Source organism: Neophocaena asiaeorientalis, unplaced genomic scaffold (assembly GCF_003031525.2).
Source record: "Neophocaena asiaeorientalis asiaeorientalis breed wild unplaced genomic scaffold, Neophocaena_asiaeorientalis_V1.1 scaffold62, whole genome shotgun sequence".
In the NCBI taxonomy this organism is placed as follows: domain Eukaryota; kingdom Metazoa; phylum Chordata; class Mammalia; order Artiodactyla; family Phocoenidae; genus Neophocaena; species Neophocaena asiaeorientalis.
The window spans coordinates 1,063,650-1,075,811 of record NW_020175191.1 but is presented as its reverse complement, the minus strand read 5'-3'; the positions used below and the strand labels follow the sequence as shown (position 1 = coordinate 1,075,811).

At 40.9% G+C, this 12,162-nt stretch overlaps 2 protein-coding genes across 7 annotated transcripts in view; one reads left to right on the top strand and one right to left on the bottom strand.

Moving 5' to 3' along the window:
- CAPZA1 (capping actin protein of muscle Z-line subunit alpha 1) overlaps nucleotides 1-9,887 on the bottom strand; it is a 50,796-nt gene extending 40,909 nt beyond the window's left edge. Inside the window, exon 1 of the mRNA XM_024764869.1 lies at nucleotides 9,244-9,887. Coding sequence (XP_024620637.1) covers nucleotides 9,244-9,282 — 39 coding nt within the window. The 5' untranslated portion in view covers nucleotides 9,283-9,887. The remainder of the gene's footprint in view (nucleotides 1-9,243) is intronic.
- The window catches only part of ST7L (suppression of tumorigenicity 7 like), a 66,915-nt gene continuing 62,324 nt past the window's right edge, over nucleotides 7,572-12,162 (top strand). For 2 of the 6 annotated variants that reach the window (XR_003005882.1, XM_024764860.1), the window contains exons 1-2: nucleotides 9,962-10,202; nucleotides 11,914-11,996. Coding sequence is in view for 2 of the 6 variants with exons in the window: in XM_024764860.1 (XP_024620628.1) it covers nucleotides 9,995-10,202; nucleotides 11,914-11,996 (291 nt within the window). In the remaining 4 variants the exon portion in view is untranslated. Of the gene's footprint in view, nucleotides 9,218-9,961; nucleotides 10,203-11,216; nucleotides 11,239-11,913; nucleotides 11,997-12,162 lie in introns of those variants that run through there. The other 4 variants (XM_024764861.1, XM_024764863.1, XM_024764864.1 and 1 more) reach the window with 4 other exon arrangements.

Here is a 12,162-nt window from a genome sequence, read left to right as displayed (position 1 = left end):
GGGGGGGGGGGGGAGAAGGGAGGATGGGATTACAAATAAGGGAACTGTTAAGAATAAAAAAAGGTAGGGAAAAAACAGTGTTTTGTAAGCAGACCAGTTTGGCAGAAACAGATTTGGAGATAATAAAAGCGAAAGGAAGAGTAAAATGAGTCAGATGGCAGTAGTTACGCTAACAACAATTCTGGTTTTATTCTGAAGGTAATGGAGAACTGCCAAAGCCTTCTGTGTGGGAAGTTCCATTAACAAAAATTAATCTGGAAGTACTGGAGTCCTCAATATGGCTTCGCAAAACTTGGAAATTAGTCTGCCCTCTTAAGAGTTAGTTAACTATGAAATTAAGAATACTATCCAACATATATACACTACCAAACGTAAAATAGACAGCTAGTGGGAAGCAGTGGCATAGCACAGGGAGATTAGCTCGGTGCTTTGTGACCACCTAGAGGAGTGGGATAGGGAGGGTGGGAGGGAAGGAGATGCAAGAGGGAAGAGATATGGGAACATATGTATATGTATAACTGATTCACTTTGTTATGAAGCAGAAACTAACACACCATTGTAAAGCAATTATACTCCAATAAAGATGTTAAAAAAAATACTATCCAAGCAAGATTCATTCACTCATTCAACAAATATCTGAAGGCCTACTATGAAGGCACTGTTTTAGGCAATGGTGATTCAACAGTATATGGTCCTTACAGAGCTTACATCATAGTGGGTAGAGAGACAACAGATAAGATTTTTTAAATATTTATTTTATTTATGATCATTTATTTTTGGCTGCATTGGGTCTTTGTTGCTGTGCACAGGCTTTCTCTAATTGTGGCGAGCAGGGGCTACCCTTCATTGGGGTGCACGGGCTTCTCATTGTGGTGGCTTCTCGTGTTGCAGAGCACGGGCTCTAGGCGTGCAGGCTTCAGTAGTTTTGGCATGTGGGCTCAGTAGTTGTGGCTCGCCGGTTCTAGAGAGCAGGCTCAGTAGCTGTGATGCATGGGCTTAGTTACTACACGGCATGTGGGATCTTCCCGGATCAGGGCTCGAACCCGTGTCCCCTGCATTGGCAGGTGGATTCTTAACAACTGTGCCCCCAGGGAAGCCCAACAATAGATGAGATTAAACAACTAAACTACATGGTATGCTAGCTAGTGATAAATGCTAAGGAGTAATAATAAAGCAGGGAAAGAGGATATAAAATGGTAGATTGGAACTGGACAGGATGATCACAGAGGGCTTCACTGAGAAGGTAATTTCGGATTAAATATCTGAAGGAAGTGAGGGATATAGAAGGAAGAGAACTCCAAAGGACAGATCAAATGCAAAGACCCATTAAGTGAGGATGTGTGGCTAGAGAGGACCAGGGGAGAATAGGTAGGAGATAAGGTCAGAGACATAAGTCGTAAAGAGGTAAATCCCAGATCATGTAGGGACTTGTAGTCAGAGTAAAAACTTTTATTCTGAAAAAGATGGGAAGCCACTCAAGGATTCTGAGCAGAGGAGTGACATATTCTGACTTACATTTTTTAACCAGATCACTCTGGGTGTTTCATTGAGGACAGACTGCCTATGGAGAGACAAAAGCAGAAGCAGGGAGACCAGAGAGGCCAGTGCAATAATCTACATGAGAAATCATGGTGGCTTCTTCCAGAGTGGTCGAAATAGGGGTATGATGAGAAACAGCCAAGTTCTAGGTATGTTTTGAAGGCACAGCCTATAGGATTTGCTAATAGACAGTATGTGTATTGTGAGAGAAGCAGGAATCAAAGATGACACTAAACTTTTTGGCCTGAGCAACTAAAGAATGAAGGTGCCATTAACTAAGAGGGTAAAGACTGCAGGAGAAACTGCAATATGCAAATTTTTGATATATAATGACTTCCTTCCAGCCTTGTAAAATTTGTCTAGAGAAAGAAAGTCCACTGCTGTTAAAAGTTAGAAGGTGTACTACGCAAAGATCTGACTTGGTCTTGGTGTTGGATGTATATCCCTACTATGGAGGAAAACACCATTAAAATGTTAGACTGTATAGTTAACATCTCTGGTTCTGACTCCATGCTTAAACTGAGAAAATTATAATTTGATTTCCTATGTATCTGATCTACTTGAAAAAAGGAATCTAAGCCCTCCTGTATTTATTAAATTAGTCACTATCCTCCTTTTAAACACTAGTTTCATGAGCCTAGCTAATATGAGTTTGTCCCTTACTATCCTGATGAATCAAGCTTCTGAACTTAACAGGCAGAGGATTACGATATGAATGGTGGTTCTCAAGTTGCACAATAATTATTGGGAAGCTTATTAAAAATAGATTCCTGAGCACTGGTCCCCCCAAATTCTGATTCAGCTGGTCTAGGACAGAACCCAGAAATCTTGCTTTTGAAAGAAACACATAAGCAATTCTGCTGTAGTCAATAATGTTCTGAGGTTCTTAAGAAGACAAACAGTGCTCTTCTGAACTCATGTTTCTCAATACCTTCAGTTTATAACACATTTTAAATACTAGAATTCTTAGTGGCATATTTGTAGAAGCTCAAAAGAGCACTATGCAAATTTGGTAGTACTATTTTTTTCCCCTCGCTGCGGGATCTTAGTTCCTGGACCAGGGATTGAACACTGGCCCATGGCAGTGAAAGTGCAGAGTCCTAATCACTGGACCGCCAGGGCATTCCCCAAATTTGGTAGTAATTATAATGCAGTCATGACCATAAAATATCAATATTTCAGTGTCTATACAAGCATCCACATCACTATACCATTAAACTTGACTGCAGTTTAGGATTATGTCATTATTTCAGTAGAATTGTTTGCTATCTCAATTTACTACCTACTATCTACTCAAAGGAATCAAAGTGGGTAAAGGCACAGGTCTGGAAGTAGATTACCAGCAGATTGCATCTGCTCTACTATTACTAGTTCAGGACACTTGCTTATATATTTTTTAACCTGAAATGTGTCTCAGTTTACTCAACTTAAAATGGGGTAAGCAGCCTATGGGGATATTTTGAGATGAATACATTTTAATGCATAAAGTATCTAGCACATTATAAGCACTTAAATGTAACCTAGATGCAAAACAAAGAATTCACAAGGCAAAGTTCTCTCATGTTCCAATAAACCCACCACCTTTCTTTAGTGCAGCCTGGTATCATGCTGTCTTCCTGTTTATACATTATATATATCACAACATACATGTCAAATGATCCACTCAACTGAACATTCCATCTCCAGAGACACTGCCCTAACAATATACATGTGCAGTTATAGCAAAGATAAATTTTACATGCTGCTCAAAATTTAGTAGTATGAAGATGGTAAATCAGTGAAAATATAGAAAGAAAAGGGGAGGCTGGAGGCAAAGAGAACAATTAAGAATGTTGTTAAAAATAATCCAAGCATAAGAAAAGGTCCTGTATGAAGAAAATGGTAATAGGAATGTGGACAGGTTAGACATATTGTTCAATGAAAAGTATACCTACCTATTTGAAAATAATAAAATAGCAATAAATACATAAAATAAAATAGAAAAGAAGCTGGTAACTGGCTGCCGCTCAAGGGAACTGGGTGGCTGGAAAATGGGTGGGAGGGGACTTTTTACTCATGTCCTTTCCTACCATTTTAAGCATGTGATTATAGTTCCTATATACTCAAAATAATTTTTTAAAAAAGACTAATGGAAATGGAGGAAAAGAACCTAATGATAGGAAGAAGAATTTACAGGACTGAAATACTAATTGAACATGAGAGGAGAGGTTAAGGATGAAAAAAGATGATGGCAGTGTTCCGACCCTATGTGACTAAAAGAGAATAATGGTGGGATGAGCAGAAATGCAGAGGTTGGCAGGAGGTTCTGATAAAGGGAGAAGGGAAAATAATAGCAAGTACATATTAAAATTATCACCTAGTTCAGAAATCCGTTAGTAGTCAAACTTATCAAAAATTATCAAAAATTATCACGACTGGGCTTCCCTGGTGGCGCAGTGGTTGAGAATCCGCCTGCCGACACAGGGGACACGGGTTCATGCCCCGGTCCGGGAGGATCCCACATGCCACGGAGCGGCTAGGCCCGTGAGCCATGGCCGCTGAGCCTGAGCGTCTGGAGCCTGTGCTCCGCAACGGGAGAGGCCACAACAGTGAGAGGCCCGCGTATCGAAAAAAAAAAAAAAAAATTATCACGACTAGTTTCCTCTATCCAGGGTTTTTATTTTCAGGAGCTGATCCATATAAGGACTTTAACTTTTTATCAAAAAGATGAAGTTTTCTGGAGACAGAAAAGAACAATGACACCTGATCCTACAATGTGTGCTTTTCTGAGCTCTAAAGGAGAGAACTTATAGAAGATGAAGGAAATACTTTTATTAGGGGTTTTTCAAGGTTCAAAGTATACATAGTCAGCCCTCTGTATCCATGGATGCCGAAACAGAGGGCTGACTGTACTACAACGTTTTATATAAGGGACTTGAGCATCCGCGGATGTTGGTATGGGGGTGGGTATCTGTATCCATGGATGCCGAAACAGAGGGCTGACTGTACTACAACGTTTTATATAAGGGACTTGAGCATCCGCGGATGTTGGTATGGGGGTGGGTATCTGTATCCATGGATGCCGAAACAGAGGGCTGACTGTACTACAACGTTTTATATAAGGGACTTGAGCATCCGCGGATGTTGGTATGGGGGTGGGTGGGTCCTGGAACCACTACCCCACAGATACCTACGGACAACAGTATACATATTGATTTTGATATGCAATAAGGCTTCGGAACTTTATGGTATTAGGAAAATGCTCCCAGGGGATCAGATGTTCTTAGCAGTGCCGTGACAGAGCACCAGTAATGGCAGTAGATGCTCAGGCACAATGAATGCTGGAAGAGGCACCCAGAGTGTGGACACACTCTTGAACACAAGAAATACCTACAGATTACCAGAAATAATTGGGGAGGGAGAATGAGGGAGCATGAGCTGGGGAAATATAAGAATGAATGAACCTGTGATTGATTGGTCTCTTTCATACCAATAGCTTGTGCCTACACTATGTACCTGATAGTATGCTAGGCACTAGATAAAAAGACTTGCTTGCAGTAACCAAGAATTTCACAGGTTCGTTATGGGGCAAATGTGCCAAAGTAAACAATGACAGAAACTCCTGGAACATTTTAATGTTTCAGTTTCTTAGAGTTGTGTGTGTTTTTTTTAATTAGAGTTTGAAAAAGTTCATTAAACTTTGTTCAGTCTGATCCAATTTCCCTTACCTATTTTAGAAGAAAACTTTCGAGGCCCACAGAGGTATGTGAATTTTCAAAAATCACACTGGTGACCAAAAGCATAGCAAGGAGAGGCCAAATCTCCTGAGGCTCAGAATCATTCCTTCCCACTACCCCACAATACCTCATTTATAATTCATTAAATGGATGACTCTATTCTGATTTCTTCATTCACGGATACATGTTAAAAACAGTATAGTGAAAAAAGCATGGCTTCTGAATTAGACCAACCTGGGGTCTGAATTTTTTGACAAATTACACTGCTTTGCTTAGCATTAAGGCTGCTCCTAATAAAACAGCTAGATGTTCTAGAAGAAATTATAATAAACCTACGCTCCTCACCAAAGATTGGCATCTGAGTTTGTACCTGCTTAGGCTTTATGCTCCTGTCCAAGGATTTTGTAACAGATCATATGAATACTACTCAGCAAAGCTAACAGAAGAGAAGATTTAAAAATGGTAGTATTAATTCTAGTCAACGACTTATCACAAAATAGCCATGGCAATTAAGCTTTAGGGTTTATTTCGCCCTGTAAGGGTAATAACTCACCTACTAAATTAAAGGGGTAACACACAATCAAGGAAATCCACTTTAAAAGTATAAATATTTTTCATGAGCTCTAACAGAGCCCTCAAATTTCAGTATCTATTTACAACATTTTCCACCCCTCTCCTAGATAATTTTGATAAACCCATTTCTCAGAAAGTGCCTTAAAGACGGTATTGTCTAAACTAAAAGCAAAGGGATCCATTTTTCAGTTATGGTACTTTTGAAGTTGTACACAAATATTCTACTAGTTAGGCTGAAGGGAAAAAAATGTGCTATTAGCACTTTTTTCAGCCCTAAAATTCAGTCTGCATTTATGTTTTTAAAATGCTGAATCATGAAATAAAGGAAACAGTCAGTACAAAGAATCCAAACACATAGTTCACCTCATACCTCAAGCTTCCTAATTATGGCATCTTTTCATTTTGGAACCAAGTAACTGAAGAGTCTAAGTAACTAGAGGAGTAGAGCTCATTCTCAGAAACTGAACTTGAAGATAAAACTAAAAGTAGTTATTTCTGCAAGTTATTATACTTTCAACTTCCTGTTTTATTTAGGCAGCTCATCATGACCATTTCAGGTAACAATGCAGAAAAAACCCAACTTCCTCTTTATAAAGTAATAAAAACTTCAGCAGTGGGCTTCCCTGGTGGCGCAGTGGTTGGGAGTCTGCCTGCCGATGCAGGGGACACGGCTTCGTGCCCCGGTCCGGGAGGATCCCTCGTGCCACGGAGCGGCTGGTCCCGTGAGCCGTGGCCGCTGAGCCTGCGGTCCGGAGCCTGTGCTCCGCAACGGGAGAGGCCACAGCGGTGAGAGGCCCGCGTACAGCAAAAAAAATAACAAAAAACAAAAAAACTTCAGCAGTTGGTTATGAGAATAGTTGATCTTACTAGCTTTTATAGAAATACTTGCAAGGAAACCAGAGACCATCACCACCAAATTCACCTCTGGGTTCACTGCTTTCAGAAAATGTAACAAAGATAAAAAGCAGTATTAAAATATATTTGGCATGACACACGTGTTAAAAAAAAATCAAATCAAATGCAGTTGAGGTCTTAGTTAAAATTTTAAAAAAATGAAAACTTCACGGTTCCTTCGAGGAAGAGTCAATATACAAACTAAGCCTGAAAATATCTTGTTTGTAATAGTGCCTTGGTTATGAAAGTTTTGTACAACAAGAATCTCACTTAAGGGTCACTTATTGTTTATGAATGCTAAGACATTCATATCAACAAGTCTTTTTGGAAAAATACTTTTTCAATTCTTGAATTCAGTTAAAAGGCATCAGAAGCCTGGAGGAAAAGGGGTCAAGGTAGGTATAAAACTGAAGGAGAATTTAAGTAATCTTACAAGTCAAAGCCCTTTCTTTTTACTTATTGATCCACAACAGAGAAATACAGATCACTTCATCTCTGGGAATAAAAATCTAACAAAATTTCAGTAATCCCAAATCATATGGATTTATTATATGAGATTTTTTAATATCAGCTATTCTTAATTATCTCACTAATGAAAACAATGTAGTTTATCTAAAACCTGTTCACTGAATATAAAATTCATCAACATTTTTTGGCAGTAGATTTACCTTACTAATTATGATTTGCTTGCTTTGTCATTATTAAAATTAAACAGCAAAAGAAGTATGCTGGGATATAAGAGAAAACTGGTCAGAGATCTGCTATTACAAAATCAAGGCTGTTAATGTTACTAATTTGAACACTGTCAATATCCAAAGACATCTTTACACTTTGAAATACATATTTTCCCCCCAAGTTTAATTAGAAAGGCATTCTACCCCTGTGTCAAAAACAAAAACCCAACACTGGTAAACTTCAAAGTTTATTACCTTAAATTCTTAGTGAAATTTTGCTGTAACAGTATTTTTGCTTAAAGTAAGAGGACCATCAGTTGGGCTAACAAATGTTTTGTTATCCCATGTTTTCACTGTAACTTAATTTCATGTGAATCGTAACTGTTTGCCTTAGAATAAACATTTTATTATAGTTTTCTCTCTAGCATAAGTTCATATACAGTGTAAAATGCCCTTTCCCCCTCAAATCTCATACATTTATGAGAATCAATTTCCAAGTATGAGAAAATCTAATGCTGAAGTGTTGTTCAACGGCATGTGAATATTTAGCACATTCTTCAGCGTTTCAAAATGGCATGGCATATGTATATCAAATTATTCTGTACAGAGGGCTCTTGGATCATAAACAGTCCCCTTTGCCATCCCAATCTCTTTTATTAAAAGAGGAAAACCCCAGATACATTTACAGAGCATTCAAGGGTGTACATTTTGTAAAAACCACTGTGGAAAACAAAAGACATAATTCTTGTCCTTTTACAAGTTATGTAATGAACCATTGTAATTTCCATGGACTCTAAAATCTTTAACATATTTACTGAAAAGCCTGACAAACTGTTAAGAAAGGTGTGCAGTTGTCAGGAAAAAAGTTATTCCACCTAAGGTGAAATATTCTCTTGTATTTAAGACACTTTTAAAGAAATTAAGTGTACAAATTACTCAGTGTCAAGTTCAACTATAATCAAAAAGATACCACACCGGAGCACCAAAGAAGGCAGGATGCTTTGTCCAGACTTGAATGTGTTAACATGAAGTTTATGTGCTACATAAAACCTTTCTGGAGTTAAAAAGAAAAAATCATTGGCTAACCTTGTTAACAAGAAATGAAAAACTATTTTTCAAAAATTATCGTTAAAAGATTGTAAGATGGAAGGGATGGAGTCACCGCGGTCGCCGTATACATACAATCAAGGGAGTGTCTACACAGAAAAGAGTGGTGTTCAAATCCTGAAGCAAATGTCCCTGAGGCTTACACATTTATTACTGCGAATTAGTTCAGCCGACAGCATGTGGGAAAAGAGGTGTGTGTGGATAGGCGGCCAACACCTTAGAGACCTCTCCCTGTCGAGAAGTCGTGACAGCAAAATCACTTCCTGAGGAAGGAGGAGCAAAAGGGAAGTTAAGAGGCCACCCTGACCAGGAAGTGACTCGCCCTAAGCTAGCCCCAATCATAGCTAAAGATGGGGGGATGGGGTGAGCCCCAGCAGCTAAAGGCGGTAAAATAACTGCTTCTCGATACGTCGCGACATCATCATCGCCCCCTCTCTTAAATACAAAAAAGAGTCCACAGTCACGATTCAATAAGGTAAAGTCTCTTCTCTCGCAGCAAGGCCACTGGGCTGTGCGTCAGGCCCGGGGGGAAAAGAGAGTTGAGGAATGGGGAACTGGGGCCACCGTGAGGCAGAGGAAAGCCCCTCAAGAGGGAAGCATCCCGACTGCGGAGAGCGTATGCCAGCAAAGGCCAAGAAGCTTCTTTCTTCTGGGGGTACTGCCGGGGTTCCCACCGCAGCCGGGTCGGGGCCCCGTTCCCCGTCCCGGGAAGAGGTAAGAGAGAGAGGCGGACCCCTTACCTTCTCCTCATCCGACACCCGATCCTCGAAGTCGGCCATCTTGGGCTGCTGTGGCCCAGCCCGGCCCTGGCGCGAGGCAGGCCGGGAAGGAGGCCGAATGATGGAATCACAGCGAAGGCCGTCTGAAGGATCCGCCCGGAAACGCCGACCGCTAGGGCGCCATGTCAGTTACGGGCGTGGGTCATGGGCCCGGGCGCCGACGCCCCAGTAAGTCGGCGTGACTTACATGATTTTAAGTCTAATATTTTTCTCACTGAATTACATTAATTTTCCCATTCATCTATGGGACATTGGGAGTGTGCTTCGGCTGGTATTGGCGCCCGAGCTCCGGCCGACCAAATTGCAGTCGCTACTCCTGTAGATTTTCCCAGTACCAGTGCTCTCCATGGCAGCCGAGTCCAAAGGGCTAAGTGCTGCTCCGACTCTGGAACGGTCGGTGACTTTTTCAACCCCAGGAATGGGGTGGAAGGTGACCCTCACGCGTATGGAGGCTAAAACACTTCACTCCGGGTCACATCTTAGCCCAGTTCCTCCAGAATAGGTGCCGCTATCCGCCCCTTCCCTCCCTCGGAAGGAATAGGTAGCCCTAGTCCTTGGGCGCTCCTCCACCTTCCAAATCTTGGTCCCCGTTCCCTGGGACTCTCAGCCTTCACAGAGGCCAACTTCAGGTCCGCCACTATCCCAGGATTCCCGACTCCCGGTTTCCTGCCCTTCTCCCCTCCCAACTCCCGGCGCCACCGGGAGCGGCAAGATGGCGGACGGTGACGGCTTAGGTGAAGCAACGGCTGCTGCGGCGTCTCCTCCTGCTCCTGCTCCCGGCCTGAGTCCGCCGCTGGGCTGGAGGGAGCGGCTGCGGGCCGGGCTGGCGGGCACTGGGGCCTCGCTGTGGTTCGTGGCGGGGCTGGGGCTGCTTTACGCTCTGAGGGTCCCGCTGAGGCTGTGTGAGAATTTGGCAGCGGGTGAGAGGCCCAGAGCTCCCGAGGGACGGGCGGGCGTGGGGGATTGGGGGGCAGGAGAGGTGCCGGGGGCAAGGGCCAAAGGGCAGAGATTTTCAGTATCACTGGAGGGCTTCGCAGAATGGGTCGGTGTGTGCGACAGAGTGGGTTCTTTTTCTCTTGGGCCGCTACTCCGCAGCTGATTGCCAAACCTGAGCTGCAACTACCGGCTCCTCCCTAAAGCTCTTAAGGTCCGCCCTCTCCTTTCTGTCCTCGTTTACCCGAGGAGAAGCCACCTCAAAATGTAAGCTTCAGGTGGTAGGGCAGATGAGAGCATTTTCAGACTTGAATGCAGAATTTATACACACCTTTTGATTTTCTCGCCACTCAGCTGAGAGAACCCACACCCAGACAATAAAAATCTGAAAGAAACCAACACTATCTTAGCCAGCCATTCTCATGTTTTAAAATAGTTTTGACAGGAAATAGTTTTCGTGATATTTTTGTCCGTTCTCTGTTTTAGGCTTTATCTTGAGTAATAAAATAGAACAGTACAGAAAGTAAAGAGAGAGAGCCACAAGCAGCAGTGGGTTCTTTCCTTAGTTCCTTCTTTCAACATTTGTAGAGAGCTTGCTGTGTAGTGTGGGCTGAAGTTACAAAGACGTATAAGAGGTGATGATTCCCTTGGATTCTGCAAATATTATTCTTTAGCTGTAGCCAGGACAGAGTGGATGGGAGCCAGGGCCTCTTACCATGTCATTACAAATTGGCAGCCTCAGATTAGAATGGAAGTATTTCTGTTATGGGATCTTTATGACTGTCAGTACTGTGTTTTATTTTTCTGTAACAAGAGAAGGCAAATGTCCCCTTTTCTATTCTGTGAAATGACATGAAAGACTGTGAGATAATGTACTGAAATGTTTTGGACTTTTTAAGAACATAGTATGTAAATTCAGATGCAACTAACACACTAAAATAAGCTAGATAAATTGGCCTTCCTAGACTGTTTGAAAAGCTAATTTGGTGTTTCTGTTACAGGTTAATGAAGTGACTACTAATGGTTTGTATGCTCAGTGAAATGTTATTCATTGAGTTTATCATTTTTTTTAACATATTAACTAGATACACCATTTAGATGAGAGTCAGTGACTTTACAGATTTTTATTTCTTTCTAAAACCCAAAGTATTTATGAGACAATTATTTGAAATGAAGAATGTGGTCCAGGTTTTCAGTGAATCAGGTTTAGGAAGCTCTTAGTTTGTTATTCTTTTTGGGTTATTTTGCCTCTGTAGCTGACATACCAAATACACACACTGTTTCCTTCCCTCTAATTTGAAACACTGGTTTGTATCTCACCCAAATAATTAGGAAGTAGTTTTAATCCTCCTTTGTAACAGCATATTTGTTCATATTATCCTTATGGAATTGCAAAAGTTCTTGTGTAAATTATGATATTCCTGGTTTTATTCTCAACAGCAAGCTAAATGATCTCATTTTGATTTGCTTATTTAACAAATCAGCAGTGTAAAATCCTACCCTTACATATGTGAAGGCATTTTAAAGATGTGATACAATGAGAATTTAAAGTAGCTTTTTAAAAATTATAATTTTCTCAAATGAATCTCATACTAGGTATTAATACTACTTATGTCCCTCCACTCATAAAGACACCTGCATATTTGTAACTTGGGTACTTATTTCTTTTAACTTTGATTTTTTTATTCTTTTTGGCAGTGACAGTATTTTTAAATTCATTGACGCCCAAATTCTATGTGGCACTTACAGGGACATCTTCTTTGATATCAGGACTAATATTTGTAAGTAGTTTCCATTTCCTTCCTTCCATTTCCTTTGGTGTTTATCTAAAAATCATATCTCTTTAAATAGTTATTATAATAATTAAAAATACTTATAGATCAGCATTCTCAAAATTTTTCACATTCTCAAAATGTGAAAAAATATTTTAAAAAACACTGCAACTTC